Source organism: Leishmania braziliensis, chromosome 36 (genome assembly GCF_000002845.2).
Source record: "Leishmania braziliensis MHOM/BR/75/M2904 complete genome, chromosome 36".
Taxonomy (NCBI): Eukaryota; Euglenozoa; class Kinetoplastea; order Trypanosomatida; family Trypanosomatidae; genus Leishmania; species Leishmania braziliensis.
This window is the reverse complement of record NC_009327.2, coordinates 916,760-933,365: the sequence shown is the minus strand read 5'-3', so window position 1 is coordinate 933,365 and position 16,606 is coordinate 916,760. Positions and strand designations below refer to the sequence as shown.

Genomic DNA, 16,606 nt, shown 5'->3' with positions numbered 1-16,606 from the left:
GTGCGTGTGTGTGCCACGGTTGCTTCAATGATGACTCTAGAGACCGGCGAGAGCAATGCACAAAGGAAATAAATTATGTCTACGCAGTATGGCGAGAGGAGCGCGCTGGAAAAGAAAGCCTGAGAGAGTGAGTGGTGCGACCAGAGAAAGTTGCAGCGGCAAGGTTTACTGTACTTGGTATGCTATGCAGCCCTGAGGTGCGAGTGGCATATTCGCCTACTTGTTGATTTGCTCACGATAGACTGGCCGCACGTTGAAAGAGAGACGGAATGTCACCGTAAGTGGGAGTGTGGCTTGTGCGAACCCTTTCCTGTTCCATATCCCCACCCTGGATGTGCCTCACAGCCGTTTCCTTGGGCGATAGAGGAGAGGCGGCTTCTGACAGGACATGTGCCCGCGCTCGCAGCAACGGGGTCGAGTGGTGGGTGCCACCACAGCACTCTTAATTACTCTTCTTTTCGCCTTTTCTCCTCAGAGAGCGGGCATAAAACATTGCCCCTTGGCGATGGAGATGTAAGCTGGATTGAACGACGCACGCAAACACACACACACACACCCGCAGATACACACACGCGTAAGCGCAGACACGCAGAGGGGCGCGGATATAAGCAGAAGGCCAACATACCACTGAAGAAGAAAAAAGAGAAAAGTACTCAAAGAGGCGGAAAGAGGGGGCCTCCTCCCTACACGGAGACATTAACCGGCAGTCAACTCGCCTGTTCGATAATGATGCGGCGGCGACGTGCATGCATGTGTGTGTGTGTATGACGCGGCGCAGACAACCCTGGTCATAACAGTCGTCTACGAAGCGTACGAAGGAAGGAAACAGATAGTGAACGACTCTGTACAGAACTCGACTTGGCGCCGGCCAAGTGGAAGTAGCGGTGGTGGTGGTGGGAGGCGAAGCAAGGACGAGGCAGGCAACAGCAGAGAAGGAGAGGGAGAGAATGAGCGTGCGTGCGTGGCTAAAGATGTGCGTGTGCCCACGGCGGCCGCCAGAGTGGTGGAAATGGTGTGTGTGTGTGCGTCGTAGTGTGGGGTGCCCTCACCCATGAAAAAGCGAAGGTTGTTTTTCTGCGCCCGCCTGCACTATTCAACACACACACGCACGCGATAACTCCGCGCTACCACGCATTCGGAGACGCTCTCTGGCCGCTTGATGTCACTTCGCACGCACCCCTCTTCTCTCGGACCGCAGCACCGCTCACGTATCTCTTGCATGATGTCGGTGTCCACCTCATCTCCCCAGTCGACAGTGCGTGCACACAAAGACACTCACACTAAGTATGCCCGTCATTTTTTCGAAGCAGTCCAATTCGTCCGCTCACGTTCAAGTCCACACCAAAGTAAGCCACGCCGACCCTAGGTAGGGGCATCATTCCAAAGAAGAAGGAGCACGCAAACGCGGTAAAGCGCTGGCGGGATGCACGGTTGCTTCACTGATCGGCTTCACGCACGGTACGCGTTTCTTTGCCACATACGATTCATCACTTTCGTGTGTGTGTGTGTGTGTGTGTGTGTGTGTGTGACTCAGCCTGCGACATCCCTCACGGGTGCACCTTCGTCGCTCCTCACATCGTCGCTTAGGTGCCTATTTTTCTCTTCTGTTTCTACACCTTCTTCACCACCTGCACGACATCCTCGTCATCCAGCAGGTGGTCCTTGCCCACGCGCTGCGGCTGGTGTTTGACAGACGAGCCCCACACCCACGCATACTTGTAGTTGCGCATCAGCTGCCTGTGAATGCGATTGCAGAAGCCTTCGACCGACGGCTGCGGGAGCTTCTTGAGGATGACCGGCGCGTCGTAGTCCGGCACTTGACCCTTTGGTTTTGTGTACACGCGAATAAAGTTGAGGTGATCCCAAATGCACTCGAGAAGACCGTCCAGATTCCACTCGTGATGGGCAGAAATTGGGCAGTTGTGCGGAATGCGGGCGATGATGTCGAGCTCCTCGATCGAGATCTGGTCAATCTTGTTCAGCACATAGATGGCTGGGATATACGCGCGGTTCCCCTCAATTGCATCGATGAGCTCGTCGGCCGTGTAGTCACCGCGGAATGTGACGTCTGCGTTTGACATGCGGTACTCGCCCAAGATGGTCTTGATCGTCTCCTGGTCAAGCTGTGTGAGCGGACACGTCGAGGAGATGCTGATGCCGCCGCGATCCTTCTTGCGAATCACAATATCCGGTTGCGACTTGTTCAGCCGAATGCCGAAGCCGTCTAATTCACGCTCAATGATGAGCTTGTGCTGCAGCGGCTTGACAACGTCGAGCACGATGAGAATGAGAGAGCAGGTGCGGGCCACCGCAATGATCTGCCGACCGCGACCCTTACCGTCCTTAGCACCCTCAATAATGCCGGGCAGGTCCAGCATCTGCAGCTTGGCGCCGCGGTAGTTCACCACACCAGGCACGCAGGTCAGCGTAGTGAATTCGTACGCGGCCACCTCGGAGTGCGTCGAGGTCATCTTCGACAGCAGCGTCGACTTACCGACAGACGGAAAGCCGATAAAGCCAATGCGAGCATCGCCAGTCTTTTGTACGTCGAACCCTTCGCCCTTGCCGCCGCCTTTCTTCGATTCGGATGCGATGAGCTCGCGCTTCAGCTGCGCCAGACGGGCCTTGAGAGCGCAGATATGGGCCATGGTGGCCTTGTTCTTCTGCGTGCGGGCGAGCTCCGCCTCAATATCGTTGATCTTCTGCAAGGACGACATTTTCGCTGCGAGTGCACAGACACACAAAAAATGAAGGTGGTATGTGAGAAAGGGAAAATAAAGGGAGAGGGGGGGGGGCAGAGTGTAATCTCTATCAGCGAATGCGGAGGTTTCTGTTGCGTGTCGGTAATGGTGGCTGACACACCGAGGGGCCCTGCGTAGGGGAATCGTGGTGTTGATGAAGGGGGAGAGATAAGGAGATGTTAGGTGGATTTCGGTTACGTTAAAGGCAAGACTGTGTGTGTGTGTGTGTGTGGGGAGCTCTCAGAGCATGCGTACAGGTGAGTTCTTGCTGCGGCGCGAGAGAAGTAGAGAGCGAGGAGGCGTGCAGACACCTTACAGAACACTGGGGGATGAGGGCAGAGGAAGCAGTTAGAGTTGGGGTGTTGGGGAAGTGGGCAATGGCGGTGATTCTCGAGACTGCTACAGGAACACCTGCTCCTCAGACATCTAAGCACGGCCAGAACAGCGCACATGTGACACGTGCATGTGTGTTAGCGTGTAGTAGACACAAAAGAGAGAGATAGGCAGAGGGAGAGAGCAAAGTGAAGGGGTGAGGCGGGGGGAACGGAAAAGGGAGAAGAGAGCCACGTGAATCCCACCGGTTTCTCAGCAAAGGCGAGCGACATATTCGAAGACGCCGATAAGGGAAAAAAAGAAGGGAAGGATACGTCACTGACGCAGAGTCAGTGATTCGTGCGACAGAGACTTAGTACGCCTGCAGACCGCACTCATCCCCCACCTTTTTCATCCCGTCCCTCAAATACATTCTGCCAACGTACCAAGAGAGAGAGAGAGAGCGACCGGCACAACGGATGGGCTAAAGGGGAGCTCACATAGGCTTGTGGACGTATGCAGAACGTATTCCTCCCCTCCCAGGATAGCGGGCATTTAAGGGGTAAACGAGTTTGTACTTCCTTTCCCTTTTTTCCCCATGACCCTTGTTTGGCCACCACGCAGAAGACTGACCAGCACAATACTGGAAAGAAAAGTTCAATCATCTCGGCAAAACACATAAAGCACGAGCTGAGAAAGGGAAAGAGAAGCTTGCAAAACACCATCACATCCTCGTCACCGTAGTGGCCCTAAGCACCACGTTTGCCTTGACGAGACAACTACCGGACGTTTCACCCCCCCCCCCCCCCACACATGCACTTGTTTTATAGGGGCAGAGGTTAGACCTGGGCGGCCATCACTTCGATCAGTGCATCGAGCCGTTGGAGCACTGTCGAGATGTAGGCGTAGCGGTTCATATGCTGTCGCTGTGCCTTGTGCAGGTCCTTGATCGACTTCAACGACGCGCCATCGCTTATGGCGGCGGCGGCAGCAGCAATGCTTTCTTCCTCCATACCCTTCACATTTTCCTTCACCATCACCTCTGCTAACGCATCGCGCAGGGATTGAGTGAGCAGTGCAAAGCGACGTAGATGAAGAGAGGCCATGTCGCGCATCAGTCGGTGCTGATGTTCCACCTCTTCTTTGATTTTGCGTTCTGCAATCGCGCGTAGCTTGATGCGCCGCTCTTCGCGCTCCGCTGGGGAGAGCCGTTTCCCGTGGTGGCGGCTGCGATAGGGTCGCTTCAGTGCTGAGGTATTCGTTTTTGCAGCACCCGTCGCCGGCGATGCTGACGCCGGGGCTGAAGCAGCGGACTGCCGCGTTGTCTTGCCAGCACTCCAGCTGTACCTCCGAGTTTGTAAGCGCGGCGCAGCCGCGGAAGCCCATGGCGCCATGGCCGTTGGCGCTGCTGCGCCAGCGGTAGGTCGGCGAGCACCGACTGGCTGGCTACCTCCACGGCGGCGCTTCTTGCGTGATACTGCGGTGGGAGCTGGATTGCCATCGCGACGTGTCTCCTCACCACTGCCGGCAGCGCTCATCACAGAAAACAGCGGCTTGTCGACCACTGGGGTTGAGGAGCGCGCTGTCGTGGCGCTGCTGAGAGCCGAAGACGGTGACCGCTCCGCTTGCGCTGCTCGCCCCCTTTTCCCCTTTGCGGCGCCCCTGGGCGGTGTGCGAGCACTGTCGAGGTCGGCTTTAGGATTTGTATCATGTGCAGTCGCAACAGTGGGCTCACTGCCAGTTGCTTCAGGTGGCGAGGGCGCCTTGGAGTGGTGTGCCAAGGCGTCTTCAAGGGGTCGAAGGTACCAAGGGGAGGCCCGAGAAACACCGTCACCGCCCTGCACTTTCCCGACGCCCTGCTCCATCCGTGCTCGCCGAGACCACCGCGAGGGGGTAAAGACGTGCCGAGGTGCTGACATCACTGTTGGTCGTCCCTTTGTTTCCCGGCAGCAGTCGGCCTCCGTGCATCCGTCACTGTCACTACCGCTGCTGCTGCTGCTTCCACTCTTCACCATGAAGTAGAAGGTGGCCATGTACTGGCGCTGTGCGACGCGTATCGACACCTGTGCCAACCGCAGCGCGCGCTCCACCTCCTCGACGGTGTTCACCATCGCCTGTAACACAGGGCGGACACGGCGCTGGAACTGCGGACCACACAGCATGTAGAACTCGCACTCGCGCAAGAATGCAGCGTGGTCAATTGTGAAGCTCTCAAGGGCACTGTACGTGTAGAGCACTCCGGCTTCGAATTGCAGACTCTTTCGGTATGCCGTCGTCAGCTCTCCCAGTTGGCCCCACAATGTCTCTTGAAGGCTGGACACCAACACTTGACGCACGACAGTGCAGAAGAAGAAGACGCTGGGGATGCCACTATCCATGCCGGTGCGCCACGCATGCAGCACGATCCGCTCCGCGCTCTTCCAAAACAGGAGCGTGCGAAAGATGGCGCCAGTGCAATGCAGCGTGTGATCAGGCAGCAACCAAGCTCCACTGCACCACGGGCTCACCGCCACCAGGCTGAGCGAGGCAAGGAAGGATTGAATGGGAGACAGCGACCTTGACACTTTCTCTGCGTTGTCGTGCGATGAAGGCGTCGATGGGTGTGGCAGACGGGAAGCCCTGGAGGCGTTCCAGCTACCCTCCTCAGCTGCACCGTCGCCCTCTGTGAAGCCGACAGCACTCTCGAGAGCCTTTCCTGAAGAGTCAAGCCGTTCATGTCCCTCGTCGTCTTTTGATGTGAGCCTCCACTCCAGCTTTACCGTCAATTCCCCATTCGTGACACATGTTGCCCACTCACGCTGGAAGGCAGAGTTGAGGGAGGAGAGCGCGTCGGCCACCGTCACCCCCTGCCGGGTGTCTTTGAGCGCCGCCAACGCCGACAGCCGCGTCTCCCCCATTATGATTGAGTGCACCATCGCCGGCTCTTCAGCCTCTGCCATCACTTCCAGTGCGGTGTCGACACATGTTATCCAGGCATCCATGAGGCGCATGGCAATCGGCGCCTTCTGCAGCAAGCAAACGTCCAGAAACTGCGTTGTGAGGCGGTAGAGAGAGCCGTAAGGCGGCAACAGCGTTAGCTGCAGCGCCTTGTGCGTGAGGAAGTTGGCTGTGTACTGGCCAAGCGCACGGTAGTACCCGCTGCAGCGTTGCAACGCTTCCGCCTCGTCGCAGGTGAGAGCGAGGTCGACAAGAAGTGCGCGGTCCACCTCCGCACCGATGAGAACGTGGTGCAGCGGGGTGAGGTCGTCAAAGTACCAGCGATGCGGCTCCCCTGCGGTCCACGACCACAACTCGTCTGTGAAGCTCTTCCCCATGGCTGCTGTCCTCGTCATCGACGTCCTCACTTCACGCCAGCCTCGCTGTGGATCATCTTGCTGCCACGCAGAATCTAGCGCCGGGGGTAGATCCGAGTTCCTCCTCAGCTGAGTTGCACTGTCGTCCGCACCGACATCCTCCTCGGCGCGATCGTCACATGCCGCGGCATCACGTTCTGTTTTGGTCGGCATTGAAGAGAGCTTCTGAGTCGAGAGGCACCGCTTTGGCGCTGCGGTGCTGTCCTTAGGACCGTTGCAGCAGGGGTCTGTCAAAACCGCAGCAGCAGCAGCCAACTGACGAAGGTATTCTGGATCATCAACTGTGCAAGCGGCCAGCTGTGCTTGTCGTGCTGCAAGCTCTGCCAGCGCCGCTTCCTCTGCCTCACGACGCGCGTAGCTTTTAGGGCCAGTGCGCAGCAGCAAGAACTCATCGTCGTTGATGTCCGCCACTCTGAAGAGCGCATCTGGGTGGGCGTACCCTAGCTCGTCGCGCCGCACCGCCTCTGCGTGCGCTTCCTCCGTTGCAACAGCAGCAACCATCTCTGCGTGCTCTTTCAGCATTGCCGCCTCGACTTGTTCGCAGCGCTGATGCGATGACTGCGACAGCGGGACTTGCCAAAGAGTCGAAGCGGAGGGCCTAGCAAACGACGCGACAGCGCCGTGTGCCGGCCCAACAAGGCCTCTCTTCTCCATAACGCCAAACGCTGACAGGGCGGCTGGGTCGACATCACGCAGCTGCCGAATGACCGCTGGTCCCACACCACCGCCCTCGCTCTTCTGCACACTAGCTCCGTCTGACAGCGCGTCGGTGAGCGCGACGCCCCTAGTGCTGGCTGGTGCCGCGGACCCTCGCCTTGGCGTGAGCCCCGACAGCGGCGGTGACCCTGGTGGCCTTGGGCAGTTATTCATGAACAGTGCACTTGCGCTGGGAGAGCGCCACTTCCGCCCATATGACTGAAGAGTGTCGTGCGCGCTTACTCGACGACGCATCCCCGATGTCGCTGGCAGCTCCACGATGGTGGGGTTTGCCGCAAAGCTCGTGCGGCGCGGACGACTAGCGAAGGCACGACTGCCACGCCTCCCTCCGGTCATGCCATCGACGCCATCCTCGTAGTCTGGCACGGCGTACAGGATCACCGGCGGTGCGACGCGCGACGGCGGCAGCTGGTGAAGCGGCACCACGGCACGCATCTGCGCGATTGCAGCGCTGGGGGTGAAAGGCTCTCCGTCCGTGCCGTGTTGTTCAGTTTCCTCGACGGAGTGCGACGCTGCTCCTTGGACTTCTGCGTGCCCGACAGCGCGTATCATGTACACATCTCGCAGCTCATCAACGATGCTCTCCATGGCGCGCACTCGCCGCAGCCGTAGCGCCAGTCGTTGGGCCTTCCAATCACTCAGCCGGCCTTCGCGTCGACGGCGCCACAGCTGGGCGTCAAACTCGGCGCGGAGCGTGTGGCGGGACTGGCCAAGGTCTGCCTCCGTCTGCTGCTCGAGCAGCGAGACTTGACGTAGCTCCTCTGTGATGGCGCCATAGAGGGCCATGGTACCACGCGACGAGGTCGTCGAGCTCACTGCTGTGCCGGTAGAGAAGCGGGAACCGGCGATGCGGCGCAGACCAAGCACACTCGTCGCAGTTGTAGAGGAGCGAGGAGATGAGGAAGCGAGAGAGGCGTTGTCCACCTCCTGCCGCCCGTTTGCTGCTCTCGCCATCCCCGAGTAAACACCATGGTCCTCTTCTTCGTCGGAGTTCATGAAAATGGTGACGTACGACGGCACCTCACCCATCGACTCCTTTGGTGGGAAAACAGCCGCGTCATGAGGAAAGTGACGAAGATGGTGATCGTCTGGTTCACCTTTCCCTGCATCACATGCGGCCCGTGCAGCGGCGGAACAGAGGAGGGACGTATCGACACGACCAGTGTGAGTTTCGGAAGAAGCAGCGTCATCTGCCCTTTCTTTCCCTCCCGCTGCCGCCTCTCCAGCAGCACACAATCCCGCCTCCTCGTCGGCTTGCAGCCACAGTGACGGGTCTGGTGCAGCTTCCGCAGGGCTATCCTGGCCGCCGCCTTCCCTGGGATTCGCGGCCTCCACCATTTCAAGCAAGACACCAGTGCAGGCCTGGTAGTGCCCCTTCCACCAGTTGATGGCGCCGTATGACGACATTACGTCGACACGCGGCAGCAGCGGCAATAGGGCCGCGTCTTCGGCATCGCCATCGTCGTTTGCACCAGTCTCCGCGCGTCCCACATCGTGCGCTGCATCTGCTGTCGGTGCTCCGTGTACGAGTCGCTCGATAAACTGTTCGATCGCGCGTCGCAGCGTCTGCGTATCGAGCAGCTCCTCTGCATAGTCCTCGGCCGCAGCTTCATTGACCTCTGCCATGGCCTCCAGTCGGCGCGCGTCTTTTTGGGCGCTGAGCACCACCTGCGAAGCAGCTGCTCGAAGCACCCGCAGGCTTACTCCGGCGTGAAGAAGATCTGTGGCAGCTGCAACCGAGAGAAATACTGGTAGCCGCTGTGGTGACGGCTCCAAGGCGAAGCCGCTGTGCGTCTGGCCGTGGGACGACACCACAAAGAACTCGTCATACGGATCGGCCAGCTCGCCTGCCGTGAGCCAGCGGTGCAGCATCGTATTCAGAGGACGCAGAACGGCGCGAAGCAGGATCCCGATGGCGTCGATGGAGTCACTGAGCAGGTCCTTGCGCTGCAGCTCCCACGCACCCTCCTTGTTGTCGGCGCCGAGGGGTGAGAATTCTACCCTGGGAGGCGCCGCCGCCGATTCAACGGCAGCCAGGGCAGCTCGAAATTTCTGCCGCTGCTGGTGGACGCCGCCGCCCCAGGTCTTCACCTGCAGCGGTGTCTCGTCACTACCCTCACCGCCAAACGATATGAGCATTTCAGCGAGCCGCTCCTGCTGAAGCTCGTGGTAGTGTGTGGCAGTGCTGCCGTGCTGACCAAGCGCGTCGACGTGACGTGCGCTGAAGCACTCGTACAAGCGCGAGAGAAGTAACGCCGATGAGCATCGATCTTGGAGGACGTCAAAGGGGTCCCATGTTTCGGGCGCTGCTGGTGCGTGCCGAAGCGTTGCCGGGGCAGCCGCAGCCGCCGGGACGCCGAAAAACGCCGCAAGCACCTCCACCTGCTCCACTGCGCGCTGCAGCCTTTGTTGTGCTGTAAGTAGCTCTGCAAAGCTTAGTTCGTGCGGCCCGCCTGCCTGGTCTGCCAGTTCCCCGATCTGTCGCTGCAGCAAACACAGCAGGAGGCGCAAGGTGTTCATGGCACAGCGGCCGTAGCTGCCGAGAGTGCCGCGCAGCGTGACGTCGTCAGCCAGGTCGCACAGACGGTGAAGACGACGCAGCAGCGTTCCGTAGTAGCAGCCCCACTCCAACAAGGAGGTTAAACCACTGATGGCAGTGGCGGCAGCGGCTGTCCCGGCGCCACATTTGGTCTGCAACGGGCGGGCATAAAACTCTTTGCGAACGCGCAGCGCCGGTAGGTTTGGCCCAGCCGTATTGTCACTATCGGTGAGACAAAATGGATCAGCAAGGCCAGCGGTGCACCAGTGCAGGGCCAGGTGCACCTGCGCGTATAGAACCCTGTCGTACAACGGCTGGCAGGATACGAAAGGGGTGCGGCACGCGGGCAGAGCGGCTGTCACAGACTCGGCCTCATGCTGCTTTGTCGGTGTTGCCTCTTCATTGTCGGGGACACCATCGGCCTCAGTACGGTGTGAACTGATGCGATGAGCGCAGTCGGCTGCAAAGAGGGCCTCGACGGCAGGGTCTTCCACCACCATCATCGCCTGTCCCCAGTGGAAACCACCGAAGCGAGTTGCGGGTCCCGCCTCGCGTGCCACGTTCAGCGCAGCTGAGGGTGATGTTGTGGCAAACGGAAGCCCGCTGTTGTGCACAAGAGCCGTCAACGCAGCGGCATCGTCGCTGTCTGCCATGCCAGGTAGAGGAGTCCACGAGCTACGCACACTGTCGAGCAACGATACGACAGCAGTGAAGCGGGTGCCAGCGCCCCCAGACAAGTGGCTACTGCGGGTGCATAAACCCTTTCCAGCTACGGTGGCCTCGACCACCGGATCGAGGTCGCACGTCCAGCGCTGTTGTCGGCGCAGCGCCTGTGAGCGCTCCACCAGCGCCACTGTCGATGGCGCTAGCCAGCAATACGGTTGGTATGGCAACGCCGCAGCTGGGCGTACAGCGCCAGCACTGTTAGAGTAATGGTATATTGATTGCTCGTTTTTCGAAGATAGCATCGCGGGGCCGGCGTAATTGAAGTTGTCTAACCGTGATTTTGTGCGCGTTAGGTTGCCGACAACGGAAGGCCATGCCATGGAGAGAGGAGCTGAGGTCAGCGCAGTGGTACCGGTGGTACTTTGCGGCGGTGTACGCAGTCCATCTGCTAGGAGCGCGGGCGTGTCATCACCGCACATGACGATCGACCGCCGCGGTGTGTTCGCTGCAATGCTCGTGCGGAGAATGATATAGAGCAGCTGCTCAGCAATGGTAGCAGAGGCATATGAGTTGGCCATATCATCTTGGTCATGGCGCGGTAACGCGGTGGCCGAGGTTGAGGCGGAGTCGCCGCTTTTCATAATGTTGCGCTGCCCAAAGGTCGGCTTTGCCCGCTCCTTCATCATTGCTGTGGAGGCGGATGCGCGGCTCGGCGCCTGCCCACCTAGTCCGTCAACTGGCTCATGAATTGCCTTGGCTGCGGCTGCGCACGGTGAGTTTGCCACGGCGGCAGCAGCACTGCGCACACCGCACATAATCTGGGCTGCGAAAAAGTCAACCAAATACGCTTGTGTCGGCGAGACATCCGACATGACAGTGCGTGTGTGGAGCAGCAGCTGTGCCACTGCCTCACGCACACCGTCTCCGCCTTCAGGAGCGCGCTCGCGGCGCAGCGAGATGCGAGTCGACACGGTTGAGCGAAAGAACGAGTCGAGCGCAAGTTGCCGCAGTCGTCGTCTCTTCGCTTGCCAAGACGGCGTTCCGCGAGCGTAGAGTACCGCACGCACCGCAGCAGTGGAAGCATCGGTGACAGCCATCGTCCAGCTCAGCGGCTCAAGGCGACCGCCACCGCAGGCAGCCGATGCGGTTAAGGTATCCAGCACGCCCTCCGGCGCACTGTTCAGCGTCGCAGTGTAATGGGAGTGGTCCAACGACAACAGAAGCGGCAGCGCGGTAACGAGGTTCAACACGCTCACCGGTGTTCCCGGTGCACCGAATAAGGTAGAGGGGGCGGTCCGGTGCGCCATATCTGACGGAAGAAGCGGTGCTGGGCACCGTTCCGACGTGGTATGCGGTGGATTGGGGTGCGACCCATGTGATCGAGGAACGCCATCGCTGTGCGATGAGGGTGGCAGCGCGAAATCACCTTCGTCCATTATCTTAGCGCGACGGAACGAGCGAGGATAGCGATACACGCGAATTCAAGGAGAGCAAACGAGAGCACCCCCCACCACCGCTGTGCTGGTGCTTCCGCTGCGTGAGTGTCACCTTGTTCGCGCTCCCGCTCTCTCCCTCTATACGCTTCGTTTTTCTTTTTTTTCTACAGGGTTTCCAAAAGAAAACAACAACGAGTTCGTGCACTTTGGGCTTCGGGGTCTACGTAATCTTATCCTCTTCTGTAGCATGGCAGCTGGCACATCACTGCCGCCCCCTCGGACTGCACAGCGGCAGGAGAATGGGGAAGCAAACACAGTCAGAAGGGTTCTCCCTTTTCTCTTCTCTATCCATAGCAGAGGTGCACGTGCCTGGTGTAGCCCATGTAAGCGCGTGTAATTTTGTATGGTGAGTATATGTATGTGCTTGTGAATTTCTGTGAGGGTATAGACGTGTGTCGGAATCCGCTCTGTTCCGCACAGCAGTGTGCGTAACAACCGACCACGGCTACAACGCAATCGCTGAGTGCCCGTCGCAAAGGGAGGTGCGGGGGGTGCGGGGGAGGGGAGGGAGGGGGGCTGGGTTCACGGTTCCAGTGCATTAACTGCATGTGCGTGTGCTTTAGGGAAGAGCCGTGGAAAGAGGGGAAGAGGGTTGGGTGAAGCGAAGCCCAAAATGTGCTTCGATGCCTGTCGAGCGTTCTTTTCGCGCCGGAGAGGGGAAGAAGTGAGGGTGAGGGAGAGGAGGAGGGGTGCCGGCGAGTGAGGAGGCACTGGTGAGTGGCTGTCTCGCCTTTTTCTTTGTGTGTGTGTGTTTATTCTTTCTTCGTAGCCTGGAAAGGTTGGCGGCGTGATGGTTTCTCCTGCCCCTGCCCTCCTCATTCGCTTGCCTACCCTCTATTGCACTGTGCGATGTGGACCATTCCAGAGCCGGCAAAAAAAAGAAGAAACGGACAATAGCGCGTGAGTGGCCGGCATAAGGGGCAGACGAACGGGCGGAAAAAACGAAAAACGGTGCTGTGACGCCCCCCCTCCCCTCCCCCAACAGACCCGTGCAGAGACGAGACACCGCTCACTCGGAATCGCCAGTACAGGTGCGCGCGTGTATGTGTGCGTGCATACGTGATGGAGTGGAGAGAGGGGGGAGGGGGAAGAGCGCGCGGCAAGTAAGTGCGGGATTGCAAGCAAAGAAAGGCAAAGCAACAACGAAAGTGCGGTGCGTAAAAGATAATAATCTTTAACGTGTCATTGGGCCACGAGCAGGCCACCAAACGTACACGCACACACACCGTCACAGCGCACCTACGCCTCTGTTGCACTGTGGCTGGGCCCTGGCCGCCTGGGACGAGCCGCCCTGCCGACGAATCGGGCCGTGCGCCTTGACGGACTCGTTCCCGTCCTTCCCCATCCCCCTTTCACATACGTGCAGCGTGATTGGCGCCAGACGGACTCGGATGGACTGCACGCCGCGATCCAAGCGGGCCCTCTCCAGGGCTCTGCTGGAGAACGGGGGCAGTGGCGCCTGTCGTGCGGGTAACATGGGAGTAGGCCGGGCACATGCCGGATGAGCTCAAGGAGTAATGTGGTCAGCCTCGGGTCAGGGGCCCTCTAAGAGTCTGTAGCCTGCCTGCGTGCTGTGTTTCACGCCCCGTCGCTCCAAGCCGCAGCATCCCATAATGTGATGTGGCAACTCCTCACATGGGAGTCTGGGGGACTCGATGGTGTCATTCGGGATGGTCTCGTCATGCTTCCGGCATCCGTGCCGCATCGGCGCACCTGTTCGGATGTGGGAGGTGCCGCACATTTCGCGCACGTGCACATTGAAGCTGATCAGTGTGGGTCTCCTCGCGCCTCTTCTGTCCATCATTCTTGCCCCTTCTCACCTGCGGATCGCCTGCCTGGATGCGATACACCCTGTCAGCTGTGCTCGACAGCGGCATGCTGAGCGACACACGTAAAACGCCGTCGTGGTAATCGCAAGGGCTCAATCGGAGAGGATGTTAAGAGCAAAAAGAAACGAGCAGGATGCCGCTGTAAGGTGCAACGATGACGTGAAGCCACAGTTTGAGCAGGGGAGGCACTTCTTTCAGGGACACCCACACACAGAAACAGGCAGGTAGGCCACACCAGCCCTCGGGGCTACGGCAGTCCTAGTTGCGGCAGCTGCAGCTCGCCACCGGTCTCTTACGAAGGCGACAGCTGTTCAAGCAAATTCAGGAACGAGTGCGTGTTGAGAGTGGCTTCGCCGCCGATTGATGCCTTGATGCTACTTCCGCCGGCTGCAAACGAGGCTGCATCAGTCGGCTTGTACGCGGTGCGGGCGTTTATGCTACGTACGAGCGCTGCCTCCTCGAATGTATACCCGCCGCACATGTACACAATCGCCTCCGTTGGCTTGTACTCCGCGTTCAGCGTGCCGCCACCGGAGGAGGAGGAGGAGGTCGACTGTTCCAGGTACGGGTACGAAGCAGTGTCGAGCTGACCGCTGTACAGCTGTTGCAGGGTGCGCTTCAGGACAGGCTCATGCTGAGTGTAAATGTTTCCGACATCCACAAACGTCTTCACAATTTTTGCCATGACACCGGTTGCGGCAAACAGGCGATCGGTGGCTCGGTGATGACCGTAGTACTGCCGCAGTTTTCTAAGGAGCAGGGCGTAGTTGGAGTTGACGCGGTCGAGGTACGGTGTCACCTGCGATGCGCCGCTGGGTTGCTCATAACGAAGATGGTAGATGAGGCAGAGGCGCGTGAGGTCATCTTGGCTTGTACTGGCGCTCGACGCGATGGACTGCAGGCGTGCCCAGTGGTTACGCTGGTCCGAAGAGGCGATCATGTCCTGCTCTAATAGAGAGACCTCCAGCAGGTTGCGCTTTTTGATGACACTGGAGAGATACGTGGTCACGGTCGTGTGCTTCGTGACGGACCCGGTGAGACTCTGCGTCTGCGGAATTTTCTGCATGAAATCCTTGAGCTCTTCGAGGGTGGCGGTGGGGCGGTCAAGATTCAGCGCTGCCTTGCACTGGTCGACGTACTTCTTCACGCTGTTGCACAGGTCGCCCCAGTTGCTAAACATGTTGTTGGCGAAGAACGAGTCATCATGTTCGGAGAAGACGTAGCCCTCCTTCTCGGCTCCTTGCACGTCTGCCGGCAGCTTGAGCGTGTTGGAGCGCAGCCCGATGTGTTCGTGAAGCATTGCCTGGTAGGTCCATGGGGTGAGAAGCGGGGTGAGCGGGTCGTCGCTGCGGTCCAACAGCAGCAACACCGTGTCCCGCGTTGGGTAGTCGTACAGGCTGGTGTCACTTTTCAGGACCTCCACCAGCTCTGCGGTGAGGCGCTGCACAAACGGGCTATTCTTCTGGTAGCGAATGTAGGGTCGCCGGCGCTGCGCCACCATGAGCGAGGCCAGCCCCTCCGCCAGTCGGCGCACCTGCGAGGCAGACATGAATGAAGACACAAGCGACTGCGGCGGCGGCGTCTCCAGAACGAAGGCGTCATTATTGACGGCGTTAAAATCGCAGAACACCTCTTGCACCTGCTCCACGAGCGAGTCGTTGTCAGCATGTGCGAGGCGATCCAGCATTTCCGCGGTGGCTGTGCCACAGAAGAAGATGTGGTAGCTGCGGTACTTCGCCATGCGCAGCTCCACACACGCCGCGTCCACACTCGCGAGACGTGGCCGCAGAAGAATATAGCACCGCAGCATCTTCATCAAGTTCCGCTGTCGCGCCGCACTGTTAAGGGACTCGATAAGGTACACCTTGTGCTTGAGCAACTCCGTCTGCGAGCAGGCAGTAGCTATCATCGGCAATGCATAATCGTCTACGAGGAGGACCTTCATATCCGTATCACGTGCCAGGATGCAGTTCATGTAGGCGTCGATGAGGGAAAAGAAGTTGTTCGATGCTGCAAGCGCCGAGGAGGACGAGATGGCAGCTGACGCAGTGAGGTGGGCGGCCCCGCCGCCCGCCGCCCGCAGCGTGCTGGAGAAGTTTCTGAGTGTCGCCTGCGCATTCATTGTTATGGCTACGAAAAAAGGAATGACGGTCGACTCTCTGAGCCGGCCAATTTGAGTAAAGGCGTTAAGCCTCCGTGGGGAATGGTTTGAGCGGGGTGGATGTTGTGTGCCTTTAGAGCAGCATCGACAGTGAAGGTGGCCCCCTCCCCCCCAAAACACAACTACCAGAAGGCAGCTTGCCTTTACAGAGAGCGGCGCAGGCGCGAAGGGAGAAAAGGCGTGCAACTAAAAAGGCGTGTGCAGAGGTCTGTGAAGGTGTCCTTGGAGTTGTGTGTACACGAGCACCGCAGCGATGTGAGAAAGTGAAAGAGGAAGCGAAGAAGTGGCGGAAGAGGAAGGAAATCCAGTGCGATCTGCGGGATGCACGTCGACACGAAAGCCATGCACCAAAGTGCTTGGTAGGCACACAGCACAGTGGAAAGGTTGACGAAAGAGGAGATATATGAAGGGAGGGCGACAGAGACGGAGGAAGAAGTGCGCGGAGCATCATCGATTCAACACCCTTATCAAGCAGAGTGCAGAGAGTCAGTGCAGAAGAGAAAAAAAGGAGACAGGCGCCTAGAGAGAGAGAGAAGGGCCATATGAAGAGGCAAGCTGTGCGATCCTCTGGTCGCGCGAGTTCCGAAGCCCCCCTCCTTTAGAGGGGGGGGGGAGGGGGCGGGGCACGAAAAAGGCCTGCGGGCCTGGGCCCATCACTAAGTGTGGTTCGCTACTTCAGTGTTTTTGCCTGTACTTCTTGTCTCCGCTAACAGCGCCTGACGCGCGTGTGAAGAGTTCAATGACGGTCAGGAACGGGGGTGAAATGTGCGGCGAAATTGAGCTACACACGAC

The 16,606-nt window shown here is 59.0% G+C and overlaps 3 protein-coding genes across 3 annotated transcripts; all 3 read right to left on the bottom strand.

The window, feature by feature from the left end:
* Nucleotides 1-1,610: 1,610 nt before the first annotated feature.
* Nucleotides 1,611-2,717, bottom strand: LBRM_35_2490 (putative developmentally regulated GTP-binding protein 1; the record flags this gene model as incomplete). Its single annotated transcript, XM_001568819.1, has 1 exon — nucleotides 1,611-2,717. One exon carries the CDS (start codon nucleotides 2,715-2,717, stop codon nucleotides 1,611-1,613), a length of 1,107 nt encoding a protein of 368 aa, XP_001568869.1.
* A 1,175-nt stretch (nucleotides 2,718-3,892) lies between these two features.
* On the bottom strand, nucleotides 3,893-11,764 carry LBRM_35_2480 (conserved hypothetical protein; the record flags this gene model as incomplete). Its single annotated transcript, XM_001568818.1, has 1 exon — nucleotides 3,893-11,764. One exon carries the CDS (start codon nucleotides 11,762-11,764, stop codon nucleotides 3,893-3,895), a length of 7,872 nt encoding a protein of 2,623 aa, XP_001568868.1.
* Nucleotides 11,765-13,945: 2,181 nt separating this feature from the next.
* LBRM_35_2470 (vacuolar protein sorting-associated protein 45-like protein) lies at nucleotides 13,946-15,628 on the bottom strand (the record flags this gene model as incomplete). Its single annotated transcript, XM_001568817.1, has 1 exon — nucleotides 13,946-15,628. One exon carries the CDS (start codon nucleotides 15,626-15,628, stop codon nucleotides 13,946-13,948), a length of 1,683 nt encoding a protein of 560 aa, XP_001568867.1.
* Between the last annotated feature and the right edge of the window lie 978 nt (nucleotides 15,629-16,606).